At 37.6% G+C, this 22,517-nt stretch overlaps 1 protein-coding gene across 1 annotated transcript in view; it reads right to left on the bottom strand.

Moving 5' to 3' along the window:
• Window positions 1-22,517, bottom strand: part of Gabrb1 (gamma-aminobutyric acid type A receptor subunit beta1) — a 407,586-nt gene that overhangs the window by 240,019 nt on the left and 145,050 nt on the right. Inside the window, exon 4 of the mRNA XM_006979677.4 lies at window positions 11,154-11,374. Within this exon, the coding sequence (XP_006979739.1) occupies window positions 11,154-11,374 (221 nt within the window). The remainder of the gene's footprint in view (window positions 1-11,153; window positions 11,375-22,517) is intronic.

Genomic DNA, 22,517 nt, shown 5'->3' with positions numbered 1-22,517 from the left:
AATAGCTATAGTAAATGTATAATTATATAAATGGCTTGTTAAATATTTAAATTATTCACAATTCTATATTTATGAGAAAGAAGATCCTAAGAAACATCATTTAATCATAAATATTTTCATATAATTACTTATTCATTAAAATAAAAAAGTTAGGCAAATAGAGCCGTGCTTTCATTGGAAACCATTTTAAACGGCTTTCTCTGTATTTGACTGATGAAGCTACGATATAAGGCCACTGAGCAGTGAGAGGCATACCAAGCCCGCCCTTCATTGGGAGCTGCAAGGAGAGTCGCCATGCACTCTCTATCTACCTGTTGTTTATGCATGCTCTGTTTCCTTTTCCTTACTCAAAACAACAAGCTTCTTTCCCTGACGAAGTACATTTGTCAATATCAGCCAGTCCTCTGCAAAAACACCACATCAGCCCACATACCCATCCTCTGCATTCAACTCCACCATGCTGTTGCTTGGTGTATGCCTCAGCGAGCTCCCTGCCAGCAGCGGAAGAGCTCTTAAATGCGATCATAACTGCTCTGTGTGGGCCAAGTTTTAGGAGAGAGAACAGTTTTCAGGGTCTACAATCAATACAAAGAGATAATGTGAAACATTTAGGTCCTCCAAGCTGCTCTGGAAATCAATAGTGGCATCTATACATTTTTATGTTTTGGGATCTGTATTATCAAGATAATTGCCTTTGCTTTTTAGCCGCTTTATCATAAAGACCAAAGCAAGATAGGACGATCCTCCAAGGGAATGTGAGAAACTCCGTCTTTCTTTTACAGTCAATATAAGTGTAGGCATTGATTTTATTCTCACACACAACCCGTGGTCAGGCACTGCCAAGAATATCAAAAAATCAATTTGGAGCGGAGCTGCCGGTACAAATACAGTAGGCGAGTTCTCAAGGTCCACACCAGGCCACAGGCTTCTGGTGAGTAATAGCCTCGTATCTGAATCCCGAAGTTCAGAAAATTCATTTTGGAAGATGGACTCATTACTATGTGTTGGAGGACTGCACAAAGTTTCATAGAGTTGAAATTGTTCCCAATCTTGAGAGAGTTGTTTTTTATTTATGCTGTGTACCTTCTGCAGTTATTTTTATTTCTATAACGGAGAACAATAAACATACAATGCACATAGAAACACAGACAGACAAATACCAACGATCTTGAAAGAATGATGTATGTAGCCTATTACAGGGCTTTATGCAGGGGCTGAGAACATCAACAACCAAATGAGAAGATGGGTTCAACACCGCGTTCAATATTACAGGTATTTTGCAAAAGTGGCTTAAAGAAACAAGGCAGTTGATGGACTGTGATACCTTCCAAAGCAAGGAAATGAACATTCATGTGTATCTATGAAAGTGGAAGGGAAAGAGCAAGCAAATGGAAATGTTCATATCTAAGAGGCAAAAATATAATGGAGCAAAGTTTTCCTCTGGTTGAGTGAGTCTTAAATCCAATTACAGAGCCACCAATTACCACCAAGGTAGAAGGGCCACTACTGCACTCTAAGGGTCATTTTTGTGACATCACAGCCGAGTAGAAATTTTGGTTACTTCCCTCCTTTGGAAGCTGGCATGGTGCTTTTTGATACCATGAAAACTAGCGCCTCAGGGAGAGAGGTTTTAGGTTAGTTCCAGCTCAGGGGTCTCTGGGCCCTGTTTCTGAAGTACATGAAAGCTTCAGCAATGGAGACTTAATTTCCACTTGTGGAGGGCAACCAAGGCTAATAACAGTCACCAGTATGTTTTGGGAGTCTGTTGGGAAACCCTGACCACCAACTCAAAAGAAGGCTTCTCAGATCTTGTACTTGGGTTTCTGTTAGTTGGTCTTTGGCTCTTATGGAGAGCATTATTAGCCCAGATGCTAAAATTTCATTTAAACTATGTATGTAGATTTACACACCAAATTATATGTGCTATTGATATTTTTAGGTAGATAGTTAATATCATGATTCTTTGACTTTTTTGGTTTTTTGTTTTTCCCCCTGAGACAGCTTTGGCTGTACTGGAACTCAATCTGTAGACTAAGCTGGCCTTGAACTCATAGAGATCCACCTGCCTTTTCCTCCTGAGTGCTGGCCTTAAAGGCATGAGCCACCACTTCCCAGCAATATCATAATTCTTTATGAATTTCTCATATAAGTACAGTCTTCACCTCTCATCAAGGTCTTTTTGCGGTAGACAAAGACCATTATGGAAAAACCGTAAACAACCAAACACAGAGCTGTGGGGCTCAATCCCAACTGATTACATCTACAGAACAATTCCCACACCCAAGGCTCAGAGATCATTGCAGAAGAAGGGGAGGAAAGAGTGTAGGAGCTAGAGAACTAGGGAGTTTGCTGTGGGATTATGCCTCCTGGGAATGCCCTAAGCTACATCAATAAAGCCTCGTTAATGTGACTGCCTAAACATGAGCTGAGCCAGAACAATAGGCATGATAAAGTGAGTAGGAGTGGCAGATTTGGGGAGTACAAGAGGTCTCAGTGCTACACAAAGAACCACAGGCAACTAATGAGTACTAAGAGCAGGAGAAATAGTCTTCCCCAGGAAAGAGTACAGCAAGTGGTTATCATACGGTCAGCCCTGAAAATACACATATGAGTAATGTTAATACAGACTGAGCAAGTTGTACTTACTTGCTTGTTTAGAAATACACACACAAACACACACACACACACACACACACACACACACACACACACACACACTGACAAAAGAGGCCATGAATTTGAAAGAGAGCAATGAGTGCCATATGGGATGGTTTAAAAATAAAAGAAATAATTTAAAAAGTACAAATTGAAGAGAAATTGTAGCTTAATCAAATGGAATCTATTAAAATGAAATTAATACATACTAATACATCCAAATGCTCCTCATAGAGGATAACCTAATTCTTTCACACACATACATATGTATATATACACACACACACATATGTTTAACACAAACATATATATATATGTGTGTGTAAATTAATTATCTTTTAAATATCATTAGAAACAAATATTTTCTAGAAAAGAGAAAGAAGTTATAAAGTTCAAGAAGTTAATGCCCTACATTCTGAATCTGAATTAAAAATTGATACTCTAAATTGCACAGTTGTAATTTTTCCCAATTTCTGGATTAGGGAATAAATTGATGCTTTATTAGATAAAGAAACTTCAAGACTATTCAGGCCAACTCAGCAGCAGACTTTAGCAGACTAAAATCAGCTAAAAAATGATTTTTTTAAAAAAGTTAGATTTGAAAATAACAGCTACAGTGGATTGCAACAGACACACCTATCACAACGCCTGACTTCTTTTTTTTAAGTTTCATTTATTTTTTTTTTCAATTTTACATACTGCCCATGGTTCCCCCTCCCTCTCCTTCTCCTGCTCCCCCCACTACTCTCCATCTCACCCCCACCCACTCCTCACAGTGGGTAAGACCTCCCTCGTGTATTCAACACAGGCTGGCTTACCAAGTTGGGGCGGGCTGGGCCCAAGCCCCTCTCCCCTGCATCAAGGCTGAGGAAGGCGCGGTACCACAGGGAATGGGCTCTGAAGAGAAGGAACCCTGACTTCTTAAAGATAAGCAGACACACACACAAAGAACAAAGTGGTGGACCTCCGTGGTCACACTTGGAGATGTCACACAAGAAAACAGCTTGTGACAATAAAATCTGACAAGTTACAGAAGAGCAACTGATCCGGCTCTTGTAAGAGAGTAAACGCATCTCTAGAGTAAATTTGTTACTAGTGGGCGGGGCCGGGGAATACCATGGCAGTCTTGACACCAGAGGACGGAGTCATCTTCGAGAAGAAAGATTTATCTCTCAGTTCTGATAACGTGAGCTTATGGGCACATCCTGGGTTTTTCAACTATTTTACAAATTACAGCATTGCTGTGAGCGGTGTTTCACCAATTCCCATCTACTTGTTTTTCCAGCTATAAGTAAAGGTCCTTAGATTCTGCTGATATTGCACACCAGTACACCCAGAGATAAGCAATGACTGACTAGGGAAAATTCTTTAGAGAATGATCTAGTTGATAAATGAAGACAAGAAAAATGTAATATTTTTTTGTAAATTTTGTACATTTGTAAATTATACATTTTGTAAATTTGAAGTTGATTGAGACAAAACAATTATCAGGTTAACCAAAATCATTGGCATTATAGGATGATTTGTCTATCCCCAAATTCATACACTGAAGCTCCAACCCCAGAATATAACTGTGCCAAACATGGAAACTTTAAAGAGGTAATAGAGTTAAAGTAAGATCATTGGTTTGGGTTCTAATTCACATGACTGGTACCCTAACGAAGGGAGAAATTTGGACACATAAACACATAGAGAGACTGTCTGAAGACTTAGAGATGATAGCCCTGTACACAAGGAGAGAGAGAAGACTTGAACAGACCATGCTTCTCAGCTCTGAAAAGAAGCCAGTCCTATCAGCATAATGATTGTTCCAAACCCAAATTATGAGCCAATAAAATTCTGTATTTGAAGTTACCTAGTTTGTGGCTCCTTGTTAGAGTAGCCCTGTAATCTAGTAAGTAGCCTGAGGAGGAGGTTCAAATGAAAGGAATTATTACAGTGGGTGGATCAGCAGTTTAATCCTCGTATCATAATAAAGAAACGACAGCTGGGCTTTGGGTCTCTTCGTAGAAGCAGACTACACAAATGATGAGTCCTTGCCCAACCACAGTACCACAGATAATGAATCTATATCCCATTGAGCTCAGATAGAAACACACAGGGGATGGAAGGACCAAAACAACACAAAACTTTCTTCCAACAAGATATTAACTGGATCAGGCCCTCTGAATAGGTGAGACAGTTGGTTGGCTTGATCTGTTTGGGAGGCATCCAGGCAGTGGGACCGGGTCCTGTGCTCATTGCATGAGTTAGCTGTTTGAAACCTGGGGCTTATGCAGGGTCGCTTGGCTAGGCCTGGGAGGAGGGGACTGGACCTGCCTGGACTGAATCTATCAGGTTGATCTCAGTCCTCAGGGGAGGCTTTGCCATGGAGGAGGTGGGAATGGGGGATGGGCTGGGGGAAAGGGGAGGGGAGAGAACAAGGAAATCCGTGCCTGATATGTAGAACTGAATTGTATTGTAAAATAAAATAAAATAAAACAAAAAAGATATTATTTATAAAGGTATTAAATAAGGAAACGAGAATCTATAAAGTTTTTGACAATTCATTAATAAATGCAATATGTAGTTTTTGACAATACATTAATCAAATGAAATTTGATTATCTTGATTATTATGACCAAACAGGGGCTAGGGAGATGGCTAAGTGGTTAGAGTACTGGCTGTTTCAGCTTAATTCCAGTCTCTGGTGATCTAACAGGATTTCCTGCCTTCCACAGACACCAGGTATGCATGTGATGCATAAGCATATGTGCAGGCAAAATACCCTCACATTTAAAATATTTTTAAAGTAAACAATAAACAAATGAGTTTGGAAAATTCACTTTGGATCGTCCTATTTTGGTATTTATAGAATTAGCTTCTTAATATGTGTAGCTCATAGGGCCAAGGGAACAACTAAATATCGCAATGTAAGTGGAGCACCAAGTAAAGCACTGGGCTATAGAATAGTTTATACATGGTTATTGATAAATCTTATGATAGAATATCCATAAATATTAACTTAAATGATGTGGTATATACAGCTTACTCTGTGCATACTCAGAAGATGTGTAGACTCCTGAATATAACACACTGAGTCTTACTGTGAATGGGTTACCCATTCATCTATGGAAGCTTTCACAGACTCTTAAACTAATCTGGCCTTGGGCTCACTTCCAGTAGAAGATAGAGGAAGAAGCACTGTAAAATAATAAAAGGACAGTACCGGCAGAGTTAAAAGAGGAAGACAAAAGGAGGAGGGGGCATTCTTGGGAGGTTAAATACTCCGCTGAATGTCTTCACGTAATTAAATTATTCCATGCCTGCCATTTTTTAGGGAAAAAAACAAACAGTCTTTTAGCCCCCAAATGTATAGGCCTGGGAGAGAGCTAGTGTGTGCAACCATCTGGATGGTGTTTGCAGAAGAGACTGAATACATCTGGTCACTAATAGCAATAATCACTCTTTGCTTAAAAGCCATCATTTAGATAAAAAGAACCACTGCAGCTGATGACTATGAGTCAGGTAAGTGCATTCTGCACATATTAATGTTGCTTTTACAAGCATTTACTGGGCAATCATTTAGTTTGAAAGAGGTTGGGGAAATACAGTTTCTATTTTCAACAATTATGCATTTTTTACTTTACATAAAAAGTCATCAGCTCCAAGACACCAAAAGTTAACGTGTCATAAAAGAGCTGCAAACCCAGGGGTCTTTGGTGAGATTAAATTGTGTTCTGTGTGAAATGAGAGTTTTCCTCTGGGCTATGGAGAATGTGATTATCTTCATGGAAGAAACTTAGATCGGATTTCAAAACAAGGAAAGAAAATGGGAAAGAGTTGCCATGGGGGAGGAGCAATGAACTCAAGAAAGGGGCAAACGTGGACACAGACACACATAGTGAGACTATATATAGAAGAGGAGATGCCATCCATTTATGCAAGGGGAGGAGACTGACAGTGCTCCCCCTGCCAGGCAGTGAAGGAGGGGCCTTTCAATAAAACAGTAGGGTTGCAGTCATGTGCATATATGCTGCCCCTAAATTATAATTTCCAGGAGACATTTTTTTTTCAATATTCAATGCATAATTTAACCTGAAATCTCTTAGAGTTATTTAGAAAAACAACTAGAGGTTCTTGGATTCCAGAGAGAGAATTGAAACCAATTTTACATAGGCTTTGAAGCCACTGACTTGGTGGGGGAGGGGCTTCTAGCAGGAAGAAGGCTGATGACAATAATAAAAAGTAGAAAAACTGAGCAAGAAAATTGGCCAAGGAGTAATTGTGAAGCTGTTAATTTGGATGGAAGAAGTGGTTTGTAAGCATGAAAGATAGTTTAACAGCACAGGTTAGAAGTAACAGGTTAGGTCTCAGGGATGAAGCTAACTTGCAGTTTGTGCTGATTTACCAGGATGCCAATGGTTTTACTATCACCTGGGACAAGAGGATGTCCTACTTTGGAAGAAAAACAAATGGCACAAAGTAAGTAGTGTGTCAGGTAGAAAGGCAGAGCATTCAGACTCAGATGCTCAATCACAAAACATTCCCTGAAACTTGTTTGCGGATTTTAGATCCTTACTGTTGTTCAATTCAGGAAGCAGGTCAACCCTGGATTAACTGCTACAGCACACATTAAAGACACAAGAGAAACCCTCAAGCCAGGTCTGGTCATCAGAGTCATTCAAAGAAGTCCAGTAGAGAGTGAGTGATGGCCTTAGTAGCTGTGAGCAGAGCTGCTTAAGCAAGTAGCCTGGGTAGAGCCTTGCTGATGCAGGCTCTGGGGAGTGAGTAGTGAGAAAGGACAGGAAACCAAGGTTGTGGGAAGATTAGAACTCAAAGAGAAAACCAAGGTGAAGAAATCAATAAAGAGAAAGGTCTGAAGAAGTCAGCAAAACAGGGTGCTGAGTCTGAAGATCAGGCAAAGATTGGATTTGATGCTATGGTTAAGACATTAGCCTAGAGCAAAGGGAAAACTTTCTCAGAATAAAATGCAAAGAAGGAGGAAAAGAAGGGGGGTTTTAAGGACTTGATAAGTGACATTGAGGGACTTGCTAAGAAAACGAATGATTTTTGCCAGCTTTTGGTGCATATGAGGTTCATGGTTATAGATTAGAGTATCAACTCTAGTTTAAAAAGATGTAATAGTGATGGGAGGGTTTCCCCTTAGAACAATGCGTTTTGTCGCAGTGGAGTCTCTCAAGAACAAAGGGCATAAGGATTGGTGTGCTAGAGATCTGTTGTACAGGAACTTACTTACTCAGTAGTGTCCTATATCAGACACCACACTGTTACAGGGCTGAGTACGACGTCTTGGGTGTAAAATCGGACTGAGGACAGTTTTTTTTTAAAAAAAATCTTGTAATTTCATATAACTTAAAAGTATCATCTCATATTGAATTTGAATACAGAAAAAATCTACTTAATTTAAAAATATGTTTTATGATCATGGAAAAGCTGGCTAAAGGGGCTTGGGGTACATCAATCCAGTATTGCTAAAATTACTTGTTAATATATGGGCCCATTCACAATGACTATTAACTGGACTTATGAAAATGGATAACGCCATCAGTGTCATTTCCTCAATTACTCATGTATAAAATCAGTGCTTTACAGTCCTAAAGATGCCAAAGCATATGTTATATGGTAAAGACTTTCTGCTTTGTGTGCTTAGGAATGATAAATGATAGCTATTCCTTTAAAAGGCTTTTATGAGAAACAGGCAGATCTTCATTTTTACAGCTAGGAAATGTTATGTCTGTGGAATCAGGGGGAACAGAATTTGGTAGATATAATGATAAATGAAATGTGATAGAAACCCACGGAGTGGAAATGGCTGATTCAGGATAGGGACTGGTGAAACTGACAATCTCTTGGCTCTCCATTCCAGATGCTACTTCCTCTGCACAGTGAGAAGCCCCCTTGACTCCTGGAAAACTATCCTCAGGGTCAGAATGGATACACATATGGAGCACTCAATTGAGTGTTTTCTTAATTGGACAACTGCATCATTAGTAGCTCCAGGTATTAGAGAGCCAATCGGAAGGCAAGTTTCTAGCATCTGATGAAGCACAATAGAACATACTATGTACTCAATCTCAGATTAACTACTTTTTAAGATCATCTCAATAATTAGTTAGGGATATTAAGCCATCATTACAGATGATAACACCTAGGCTCATCAAATTTGTAAATTTTTCAAGGTCAAACAATCAGAAAATTGTGACAGTCACGCTCAACCTCTATCCTCTAGCTTCAGATGTCACACAGTCTCTGTTATACTTTTGGTCTCTAGGAGGATAATGGCATCTGATGAAGGAGAAAATCAAAGAGCAAAAAGCAGAAAAGAAGGAATGGGATACATAAGAGCAGAGATGAGTCCCTTAAGGAGAAAGAGTGTTCCATAAAGAGACTGGCATTCCTGTAATGAATGTATAATTTGTGTTTCTCTTTAGGTGATCATTATTGTCTGCTCATAAGCTAAAATCTACACAGGCTTGGTTTGTTTTTGAAGAGTAAAGAGCAGTGTTACATAACTTCGAAGGAAATATTTACTATTAGGTATATTTAATGGGAATAGAATTGATAAACTAAGATTTGAGAGACAGGATACCTGAATTTTGAATTGCTTCTTGGTGGCCTTAGACAAACCCTAGGCCTTTTGTGTCTCAATTTTCTCTTCTTTTTTATTTATTACGGAAATTTAATACATTTATGTAATGCATCTTCATCACATCCATCCCTAACATGACTTCCAATTTCCTCTAAGATCCTCCCATCACATCTCCCTTCCAATTTCATGTCCTCCCTTAAAATTTTATATATATTTATATGGGTATGAAATCTACTAAGGTGTGGAGAACCCACCAGTGGTCATGCTTCTGAAGAAAAGTGACTTTCCTTCCTTCAGAATCATTCATGACCATAATTCTCCACCAGGGGTAACATCTAGAGATTCCTTTTCCACTGCATGTTGCATTTTTTTTTTTAAACTGGCTTGATGGTGTCAGCTGTGAATATACATGTGCAACAACTACATTATGTCCAAAGCACAGAATTTCAAATTGCAAAATGGTGTGTGTTCAACTTCATAATTCACCAGTGTTACTTTTCTTGATACAATTCCCATTGTTAGATGCTGACAATAATTTCTAAAATGCCCGAAGTCAAAGTATAAACTGGGACCTTGACCTTCATTGTTACCAAACATACAGCTACATTTTGTTCTCCCACAAAGCCCTGGTGACAAAGTCCATTGCTTTTTCTAAACCCTTTGCTTCTAAAAGGACTTACCAAGGGGATACCCAAGTTTTAAACAAATCACAATTTAGCTACAGATTTGGCAAAAGTAGAAGTAAATGAACATTAATTTTTTAATTACTAAGCTTTCAGTTACACAAAAAGTAATAATAGACATCTATAGAATGTTTATGACTTCGTAACTAAGAAAAATGTAATGAAAAAAACCACTGTGGTGTAAAACACTGCTGATCTAAGTTAAAGATATTATTATCTTTTTACTTGAGTCATAAACACAACAACATAATGTGATACAGAAAGCAGCTGATATAAATGAAATAGTCCAAAGAAATAAAGATATATCATATGCATGAGTTGGAAAGCTTTATAATGTTATGATGTTAATTCTTCCCATACTAACCAATTGACTCAGCATTCTCCATAATAAACTCAGAGGCTTTATGTGGTGGATGGGACAAATTGATTCTGAAAATTAGCAACACATGAGGAACCTAAAATTTCAAACAACTTGAGATATAAATATAACAGGAAAAGACATACACATGTTGCCATCATGAGTTGGCTAAGAACCACCTGAATTAGAAGAGAATGACCCTGTGCAGAGCTAAATAAAAAGAACAGTGGAACACAGCTGAGTGTGTAGAGGCCCCTCTGTGAATTTGATCCATTAGCAGCTCAATCCAATGAGCAAATTTCCTTTTCAACAAATGATACCCAAATGAACCAAAGTCTAAGTGAACACTAAACCCCAACCTTTAGCTCTTGCAAAATGTCCCCAAATAGTTCATAAGTCAGTTGAATCATAGACCTAAATATAGAGGCTAAACCATAAAAAATGAAGGAAATGAACATATTATGACTTTTCTCAAAGCTGCCCCAAAATTCCATTTTCTTCACAAACTGTTTATTTTCTTTCATAATTAAGTAAGAACACGTAGCACTCAAAATCCTTTTCAGTTCCATTTGATTGGCTCTGAGATAATCAAATAATTGATAAAAAAAGGACATAACTTTAAATTTATTGGCGATGACAAAATTTACTACTTTATTATTTGATGGTCAAGACAAAAACTTCTCACTTACACTTGCTGAACAAAGTTGTCTACATTGAGCTCCAGTAGACCCCAAGATTTTTCTGGCCAAAGATATGTTAACTATGCATATGAGCCTATCTCCTCCCTGCTTCTCTCCCTTCCACCCACTTGTAAAACTAGTAAACAAAACAGCAACATCAAGCAAGGCAATAGGAAAACATTTACCGTAGTCCATAGAGCACAGTTCCATCAGGATGCAGCCTTATCATTCGGTTTTTCACTGTGACCCCATGCACAAATGATTTCTTGTCATTGAGAAAGTAGGTGTCTGGTACCCAGAGTTGGTCAGCTACCCTGTTGTCGAGGGTCAGATTTAATGGGATTCCAGAATATGAAAGCCTCTTGTCTTTCCAAGACTGCTGGAAATACATGGTGAGTGTATAATCCTGTGAAAGGAAAAAAAAAAAGGAATTTTACAATCATCACTATTTCAGGCAATTGGTTGAGAATCCAAGCACACAGGGTCAACAAGAAGGCTCAGAGGGTGAGCATGTTTGCAGCACACACCTGAAAGGTTGGGTTAATTGCCTGGAACTCATACAAAGATGGAAGATGAGAATTGACTCCACAAAGTTATCATTTCACCTACACATGTGTGCCATAGAACACATGCTCCCTGACACAGCATCCTATACATAAACATCCGGTGTAGATCCCCTAACATATAATTATGTATATGTATTTCTGAAAAAACTAAATCATAAGACAATACTGACCCCACATAACCAATTTCCACATCTTTAAACAATGTATTTAGGAACACTCTTACAATTTATTCAGAAACCATCTTGCGATAATGCAGAGGCATTCTTCATCGTTCAAAGGCAAGAATGTCTACACTTCAATTCTGGCCATACATGGAACCTTTGAACAGTCAGAAACATTAGTTTTTCTTCATATGTAGATGAACACATACCCCACCACACACATGTGCTTTCCAGACTCCAATAAATCTCTCTAATAAGTAAGGTTTTAGGGTGTGATCTTTGAGTGTAAAAAGGCATAATCTGGAAAATTAATAGAATAGATTTCTCAACAAGAGAGTGTAAGTATGTGAAGTAATATCTATGGTAATTACTCAGTTTATCAACTTCATAATATGTAAAGTTTTAAAAACATTGTGTTGAGTTTGGGAAATCCTGTTGAGAGAGGGAGGAGTGATTGTAGGAGCCATAGGGGATCAAGGTCATCACAAGAAAACTCACAGAATTAACTAACCTGGGTTCATAGAGGTTCACAGCGTCTGAACCAGCAACCAGGGAGTCTGCATGGGACTTACCTAGGCCCTCTGCATATATGTGACAATTGTGTAGCTTGGTTTACTTGTGGGATGCCTAATGGCAGGAGCAGGGGCTGTCCCTAATGCTTTGGCTATCTTTTGGAAACTTATTTCTCATGTAGGGTTGCTTTGCCCTTCTAAATACAAGGGGAGATGCTTAGTCCGACCTCAACTTGAAATGCCATGCTTTGTTGATAACCATGGGAGGCCTGCCCCCTTCTGAACAGAAGCAGAGGAGTGGATTGAGGGGGTAGGTTGAGGGGAGGTGGAGAGAGGGGATGGGAGGATAGAAGGGAGGGGAAACTGTAGTTGAGATGTAAAATAAATTTAATTAAAAAAATCATGTCATACAGGAAAATATATATAATATTTGCCAACTAATATATCAACATTGAATGTTTTAATTAAAATATATCTTGTAATAGGTAAACAGCAGGATGTTGAAACAATAAATTATTGTAATTTAAATTATATTTAAAATAATATAAATGAGTAACCTTTGTGAAGGTGTGTTTGTGTGTGTCTATGTGTGAATGTGTGTGTATGTTCAAGCATACATGTGTATGTATTTCTGTGGCCTTTCTCTTTCCTTCTTTGGAAGGTGTTTTATTTCCCATGGAGAAATAACTATATGCATCGAGTGAGGGCTTTGCTGCACACAACTCATTCTGTTTTCAAAAAATATTGAACTAAAATTACATCATGGTTCTAAATTAGAGCAGTGACATTCCGAATTTGTAGTAAGAAATAATCCAAGGAAAAGCCTGTATGCTGAAGTACTACATTGAGATAGAAGTGACTGGAACAAGCACCCCTTAAATCTGGTATTTCTCAGCATTTCTCAATTTAGTAGCCTGAACTGGGGCTTCATATTATGATAGCAAGAAATATCAATAGGTCAGATTAATAACCCCAATAAAGCATTTTTGGAAATATTGATCATAGTAATATGATGAACTGTATGGAAAGACCTAAAGTATAGCAATATCTGTGTTTTCTTCTCTCTATGTAATATGGCACACAAGATGATAATCTCTTTCTACTGGGCTGAGATCTCCTATCTATTACCATTTTTTGTTCACACAGTACCCCTGTGAGGTTGATTAGTTATTCTTGGTAAGAAGTTGTGATTTATACATCAGAGAAATTATTTACTATAGATTTATTGTACATACATAATTCTTATCCATGCACTTATAAAATGTTACCAGTCACATACAACTATTAAAAAAACCCTACAACCATAACTGTGTATATGTTACTTTAGATGAAAAAATGCAGAAGAATGTTGTTCTTTGTTTTACTGCACATTTTTTTCTATTAAGTTTTCAGTAGTTCAAAGTGCAAGTACAAGAGTTTTGAACCAATAGCCGAGGAGTCCCCATGGAACTGGATCAGGCCCTCTGGATAAGTGAGACAGTTGATTAGCTTGAACTATTTAGGAGGCGCCCAGGCAGTGGGATCGGGACCTGTCCTTAGTGCATGAGCTGGCTTTTTGAAACCTAGGGCCTATGCTGGGACACTTTGCTCAGCCTAGGTGAAGGGAGGAGGGGACTGGACCTGCCTCAACTGAATCTACCAGGCTGAGCTGAATCCCCAGGGGAGTCCTTGCCTTGAAGGAGGTGGAAATGGGGGGGTGGATTAGGGGGAGGGCAGGGGGTGGGGTGGGAGGAGGGAGGACAGGGGAATCCGTGGATGATTTGTAAAATTAAATTAATTATAAAATTAAAAAAATAAAAAACAGATATAGGCATCAATTAAAAAAAGAGTTTTGAAGTTTTTCAGGAAGAAATTCTTGCTTCTTAACCAAGAGCACTGAAAGAATTCTCCTTTCAGGTATGAGTCTGGCAGGAGTACAAGCATTCATCTGGCTTTCGGAAGTATGCAAGCTACTCCTTAGGGCAAGTGTGATGTTGATAGAAACTGCGGGCCGAAGGGGACTCTCTGACACTGAGTAAATTAATGGGATTAGTGGGTGTGAGATTGCTAATGAAATTGGTCAAGCTAATTCAGGCATAAGAGAATTTGATTCATTGAAAGGAAGAGCATATCAAATCAGCAACACTCAATGGAGGTTCATGGAAGATATTATATTAAATAAAAGATTTTTTTTTCTTTCTGGGGGATAAAAGACACATTCAATTTTAGATCTGTGGTTTTAAAATCAGGAAAATTTTGCCTTTCAAAATAACTTTGGCAACATTTGAAGAAAGGTCTGGCTGTGACAACTGGGTGATGGTACCAGCATCTGTGAGAAGATGACAGACATCTTCTGAACATACTGTTATGCATGTCACAGCCCCCACCACAAAGGACTAGTTGCTTCATAATGTTCTAAGTTGAAAAACTGGCTCCTCCTCAAGATTGAGAAACCCTGCCTTCAATGAAATAATAGCTTTCCTCTTAGCATCACTAAATACTTCAAAGTCTTGCATCACTGTTACAGAAATATCTTCACTTGTAACATACTATTCAATTTTTTTTTGCTATAAAATACTAGTACAAGATGGTTAGTAATTTACTATTTTGTTATACTGACGTATACATGTTACTAGAAGGTGTTCTAAGACTTCTCAGGGAATTAGAAAGTGAGAGTGGCTTATTGCCTTTGTCAGCAGCACATATTTCAGACAATGTTTGTAGAGATGATATATTGCTTCAACATCTAATAATATTGGATCCAAAAGGATTTCATAAACAATTCTTCCTCTTCAAACTGTTCTAAAATAAAAGCTGTATTTTGAGAAAGAATCGAGGCTCTGGTTCATCTTATATTTTCATACACATTATAAGAGGTTCCAAGCACAAATCTCTGTTCTCTATCAAACATTCATGTCAATTGAACTCTGAGATCTGTTTTTTCCAAATCTAGGTTTACTTTTTCTGACAGGTTGGTTATGGTAAAGCTGTACATGATTGCCTCCCACTTCTGCTGATCCTGGCATGTTGGCGACAATCCTACCTACAGTTCCAGCTGATGGAGAGTATCCTACCTAGAGTCCTGCTGATAGAGTTCCTACCTATAGTCCTGCTGATAGAGTTCGTACTTACAGTCCTGCTGATGGAGAGTTCCTACCTATAGTCCTGCTGATAGAGTTCCTACTTACAGTCCTGCTGATGGAGATTCTCCTACCCACAATCCTGCTGATGCAGTGTATGCTATGTACAGCTCCAGCTGATGAAGCATGACAAAGTCTACATCACTTGGTTCTACTATTTTCCAGCTTAAAGAATGGAGATTAGATAGCTATATAAGAACATCTGCTTCACATGTGTACAATATGTATATATCTGATTAAAAAATAAGAGATGAACACATTGTAACCCTCCTTAAGGAATTTATTACTGAGCAAATATCTAACACCCAAGCTCAGTGAAAATGAGTTCAAATGTCATGACACATAATTATGACTGTATTGCTGTATAAAACCAGGCTATAAAAAAGGAAGCAAAGAGAGTTGAGAGGCAGAGTTCATTATTAGTTAGATAATCAATGAGTCAATGAACACTGGTTTTCTTCTTCTTTCTAGTTTCAGAGTTTAGACACCATCAGTTTATCTTCTGCTTATGATCTCATTGTATCATATTTAATCTTACTCTTCTTGGGCAACACTGACTCTTTTTTTAATGTTTTCCAAATAGAAAAAGGAATAGTGATGCTGACCAGATCAGAATTTTATATATATTGGTTTTATATATATTGTAGGCAAATGAAACATCAAATTATCCCACATTCCTACTAATTGACTTATAAAGTGGAAGTACTATGAGAACCACAGATGTCAAATGACTTTCAAATAAAGGCCACATGTTTGGGATTAGTTAATTGGCTTTTTAACCAGAGGAACAAGGAGAGAGGAGGCACATATACTTCCTGCCAGAACAATTCCCTTTGAACAAAAGAAAGAAAACTACATAGGAAAGTCATTTGGAGACCAAGTGGTAACAATCAGCACACTTTGTACTTATAGGAAGAAAAGATAAATCCATCACTTGTGTCCTATAAAAGTGAATTCAATAATAAATAGTCGGATAAGCCAATTTAAACTGTAGTTTAAAGACTTGATTCTAATGGAACCTCCCACTTAAGTGGTTAGTTTATATATCAGTAGGAAAGTACACAACACACAAAATGTTCACCTTGTGTCTTCCAGGTTTGCTGTTGATTTCTAATCCTTCCTTCCACAAATTGAGTTCTATTTTAACTATTAATATATACATGCATTTATTCCTTAGCTGTATTTTATTAAGACACCTCTAAAATATACGCATTCCTCATCACCATTCCTTACAAAGTGCATGTTCTTGCTTATTGAAACTTACCAATGGTAGCCTAGTGGGTGTTTCACAAAACAAAATATTTTTTTACCCTGTGGAATAAAAGACACTTTGTATTTTAGGTCTGTAGTTTTAAAGTCACAGAAATTTTACTCTTCAGAATACCTTTAGCAACATCTGAAGAGAATGCTGGTTGTGACAGCTTGGTGGTGATAAATAATAATAGCCCCATATGGTTTCTCTATCTGGGCAGTCGGACATTTTGCCAGTCTTATGTTGTGCCCTGAAGATGTGTGGAATTAGCCAACTTGGTGGCTTAAAGAAAATCATTTGCATTAATGCCGGTAGTCATACATCAAATGAGAATCAGGTAAGGAAGTCCTATTGGACACATGGCAGTACATAGAACACATGTGACAGTGACATGAAGTACATGAGACTCTACCTGGAACTCTGAGTTGATGCCACTGCAGGGGCTTAGCATTTTAACTTAATATATAATATAAAAACAACAAATATTTATTTTCATTAAAACTATAAAATCTTCAATAACTATTAGATCAAATTCCTAAAAAAGGATGATAAAATATATGTTCCACACAGTCACAGTCTATACATGCCTTACATTATACAGTCTAGGTAATCAAGTGTACAAATAATTAAGGTCATTCCGTGGTAAGATATATCAAAATATTAGATCTAAAGCAAAGGAACTTCTATGTGAAATTTTCTTAGTTTAAGTAGAATAATGAATTCCTTCCATTAACAACTTGTGGCTGTTTACTATAATCAAAGAGTTATGCCAGATGCTGAGGAGAGTTAAGTTGAGTTTATACACACACACACACACACACACACACACACACACACACACACACACATCCTTGAGGAGGACATAGAACAGTTGAGAAGACTTAGCCTTGTTTATTTCCAAGTTTCTCAGTCTTCCAGTACTAAAAAATAAGCAGCTCATGGTCTGAATTTTCCTCCACTTCAAGCACTCAGAAAACTCAGGGAACATTATTCCACCTTTCTTAACTTACATCCCTATGTAAGTTAAACATGTATGTCAGGAAACCACACTGTTGAGTAGAAAAATATTAGTTTAATGACCTCTTATATGAATCTCAAGAACAAATAACTCAGTTAATTTAACAGGGCACTGAAGGTAAAGAGGAGGAAGGAAATGGAAACTTATGGGCTCCTTAGGGCAATATCCTTTATGATGTTATCAAGGATGTTGGAAGGATAAAAAGGGAGTGTCATGATAGTCACCAGTTTTGTGACCCATGTGAGTTGATAGGTTGCCATAAGAAGAGTTGAAGACTGGACGCTAAAGAAGACCGTTTCCTGTATATGAGTTGTCTTGTGGGTGTGAGTAGCACATACATGTAGAGGGGCCAAGTAAGTAGTTATGAGTCAGAGATTGGACGAACAGACCCAGAGAGGAACAGAGCTATGTGAGCATGAGTGACAGGTGAGGTGGAAATAGATTGCTTACCACAAAGGTCTTGTAAGTATAGAAGAGGATAAAACCCTGGGATACTTGATTCCAGAGTTAGTCACCCACTTCCTGGAGCATTTCTAACACTCTTCATTTCCTCCGGTTTTAGCATTTCCTGAATAGTTTTCTGATAATTTCTCTGTCTCACTTGATTCAGAGCTACCCAAAGTCAATTGTTACAGCGGATATAGATGACCAAACATGTTAGTTGAAATGTGAATTAAGTAGTGTAGTGTTTGAGTCATTTTATATCAATGCTACCTGTACTGATGTTAATTAATCTTATTGTGTCACAATTCTGAAACATTTGGTCACCCTTAAATAACATTCCTGCAGACAGTTACAAAACCAAAATAATTAGTAATCCAGAATTTCTGTTCATTACCAATTTAAATGGATCTACAATTCTAGAAAAAATAGCAAACTGATATTTTTTCAGAGATAATAAAAGAATGTGTAACTTCTTTAGACATTAATAGTGATTTTACACAAAACATTAATAGATATAACTTAGATGATATCAAATGAAATTTCATTCATAAATCCAAGAATAGCAGAGCATACTGGAAATATAGACTTTTTAAAAACTAATACTTATAAATGGAGCTGTACTTAGTGAAATTTGGGATTCATTTACAAATTAGTGAACAATCAGATTAATTAAACATAAAGCTTAAAAATTATTCATCACTAGAGAGATTCCTTTAAAGACACATACTTGCTCATGGTGCAGTAGTTTGGGTTCTTTGGTTTCAGAGGATCATAGGAAATTAGTGTTCCATTTCTCCAATATTTAAATAAGAGAAGAAGTGAAATAAGACACATGGAGACCCAGTGAAACATTCAGAATACGATGGTCTGAGCTCACCACCGTGGAGCTTGGCTAGAAAAGATCTTCCTAAGTGAGGTAATGCAAACCCAGAAAGACAAATATCACATGTTGTCTCTCACCAGAGGGTCGTAGGTCCAAATCCTCAGATGTAAGTACGTACCCTGCAGGAAGCACAGAAACCAGGAAAGTGAAAAAAGGAACTGTTGCCAGAGTGGGAGAGTAGGGGAGCAACAGGGAGCAGAATACCTCCCTACAGGTGATCTTACGGGAGAAATGGGGGAAATGGAGGGCTCAAATTAAGGAGGAGGGAGAGAGATAAATACAGAAGGAGAGAAGGTAAAATAGCAGTAAGGATGTCTGTAAGGCATGTGAATTACACTATTAATTATCTACCAAAATAAGTATAGTACATGTAAGCAAAACGTGGACACACACACACACACACACACACACACACACACAAAATGAAAATTTCTCATCTGGGTTGACAATGCTCCATCCAAGGACCAAAGGCCAGCTAACAAACTCCCAACATCAGACATGACAAGCCCTCTTTTGAATTGTTGGTCAGGGATGTCAAAGAGACTCCCAAAGCCTTACTGGCCATGGTTATTGCCCTTGGTTGCCCCAGAGGTAGAAGGTAAGTTCCTATCGCTAAGGACACCATGCACTTCAGAAACAGAGCCCAGAGACTCCTAAACTAGACCTGACCTGAATGACTCCCTGAGGACTAAATTTCATGGTACCAGAAAGTGCCATGCAAGCCTTAAATAGATAGAAGCAACCAAGAGTTATAACCATCTAAGATCCTATTAATCACAACAACGACCAGAACAGCATGGCTCATAACCCAGTGGGTGCAGTAATGTTATGAATACCTTCCCAGTAACCAAGAGCTCTCCAGTTGGACTTAAGACTGTTCAACAAGAAGGAAATCATGGCTGGTACTGGAAACCTAGTCAACTACTTGGGGCTAGTGAAATCATAGACCTTGGAGGAGAACCTACAACCACCACTTTGCTAACCCGCATTATCCATAAGTACACAATAAACATCTGTCCTTATGCCCACATGTAAGGGTAATCATCACTCTTCATCAATGAAAGGCTTCTTTTTAACAGATAAAGATAATTACAGAAAGCCACAGACAATCAAAATGCAAAGTTGGAGAGCTCAGTTCCACTGGATAAATCTACAATACAACTATCATACCTAAAGCTTGGGGAAAAGCAAAGAAGAAGAAATGGAAATATTGTGATAGCCAAAGGAATGGGCATTTTGTTGTGAGATTGTGTCTCTTAGGAATGTTGGAATCTACACCTATAAAGTCTCACCAACACAAACATGAGCAGAACAAGGAAAACAACTCAAGAGGCCTCAACTATACACAAAAACTATGGGCAACTAATGAATACTGAGAGCAGGAGACATAGTCTCCCTCAAAGAAGAGCACGGCAATTGGTTATCCAATACCAAGTGATTATCTTTGAAAACATACATGTAAGTAATGTTATACAGACTGAACAGGTTTTATTTATGTGTTTAGGAACACACACACACACACACACACACACACACACTTATATAAGAGCAATTAATGCAAAAAGAGGCCATGAATTTGAATGAAAGCAAGGAGGGGCATATGGGAAGGTTTGGAGGTTGCAAAGGGAAGGGGAAATGATATAACTATATTATAAGCTCATAAAAAGATAAGAGAAGACAATCCCAAATTCATGTGGTAGAAAAATAAGGACTGTTGAGGGCTACGCTGATATGACACTAAAGGATCAAGTCCTGAGTCCTCCACTGACTGACAGTCTACAGTGGGCTTCCCAGTCAGGAGTTCTTTTTACACATAAAAGAAACATCTTAAACATTGACACAGGAAGATGGATTTACATTCATTGGATGTAGCAAACCAAATAGACTGTGGATAACAAGTTCTGGGGAATTTCTTGGAGAACTCTCAAAACAGCCAATTATAATTTCCAAATGCCAATTTCATCATGACCACTATAGAAAGAAATTCCACTAAATTTATAAACAAGATAAGTTTTGTATATATATATATATATATATACACACACACATATATATACATATATATATTTACAAATATATATACATATATATATATTTACAAATATATATATATATATATATATATATATATATATATATATACAAATCCACTCTCTCTATACCTATTCAATATAGTGATTGGAGAGTTAGCTAGAACAATAAGATAACTGCAGGAGATTAAAAGGGATACAAATGGGAAAGAAGTCCAAGTATCTCTATTTGCAGAAGGTATGACAGTATATAGAAGAGATCCAAAAAATTCCACCAGGAAACACCCACAGCTTTAATCATACTCAGGAAAGTAGCTGGATACAAAATTATGTCACCAGAACCATAGTCCTCTTATATACAAATGACAAATGGTCTAAGAAGGAAACAACACATTTCACAATATCCTCAAATAATATTAAAAATGTTGGGGTATCTCTAACCAAAAGTGTGAAAGACTTGAATGATAAAAAGCTTCAAGTCCCTGAAGAAACAAACTGAAGAAAATATCAGAGGATGAGGAGATCTACCATGCTCAAGGAATGATAGGATTTATATAGTAAAAATGGGAATCCTGCCAAATTCCAATCTCCAGATCCAATGCAATCCCAGTCAATATTCTAACACACCTCTTTACAATTTTTAGCTACAGGTGAAAACACACACACAAAAAAAATCCAGGGCAAATAAAATAATCTTGAATAATAAAAGAACTGCTAGAGGTGTCATCATCTCCAATTTCAAATTGTACCACAAAACTATAATAATAAAAACAGCATGGTATTGTCACAAAACAGACACACTTATCGATGAAATGGAATTGAAGATCCAGACATAAATGTATAGACCCATGGACACTTATTTTTTTTTTTGATAAAGATGCCAGAAATAAACATTGGGAAAAAGATAGTATCTTCAAAAAGCTATTCTTCTATCTGTCTGCTATATGCCTATATGTCTTCTATATGTCTATATGTCTGCATATAGAATAATGATCCATATTTATTACCCTGCACACAACTCAACTGCAAGTGTATAAAAAACCTAGACATAAAACCAGAGACACAGGACTTTATAGAAGAAAAAATAGGGTATCACCTTAAATTCATTGGCACAGGAAAAGACTTTCTGATCAGAATAGCATTAGCACAGGCACTAAGATCAACAATTAATAAATGGAACCGCATGAAGTGAAAAAGCTTAGTATGACAAAATACACTGCCATTCTGACAAATCGGCGGGCTATAATATGGAGAAAGATTTTCACCAACTATACATTCAATAGAGGGCTAATATCCAAAATGTATAAAGAACCCAAGAAACTAGATATCAAGAAAACAAATAACCCAATTAAAAATGGGATACTGATTTAAACAAAATTTTCAATAGAGGAAACTCAAATGTCTGAGAAACACTTAAAGAAATATTCAACATCCTTAGCCATCAGAGGAATGCAAATCTTATTTTGAGATGTCACCTTCCACATGTCAGAATGTCTAAGATCCACAAAACAGGTGACAACTCGTGCTGTCGAGGATATGGAGCAAAATATCCATCCATTGCTGG

Source organism: Peromyscus maniculatus, chromosome 10 (assembly GCF_049852395.1).
Source record: "Peromyscus maniculatus bairdii isolate BWxNUB_F1_BW_parent chromosome 10, HU_Pman_BW_mat_3.1, whole genome shotgun sequence".
NCBI classification, from domain to species: Eukaryota; Metazoa; Chordata; class Mammalia; order Rodentia; family Cricetidae; genus Peromyscus; species Peromyscus maniculatus.
Note: the sequence above shows the minus strand (reverse complement) of the source record. Positions and strands in the feature narration are given on the sequence as shown.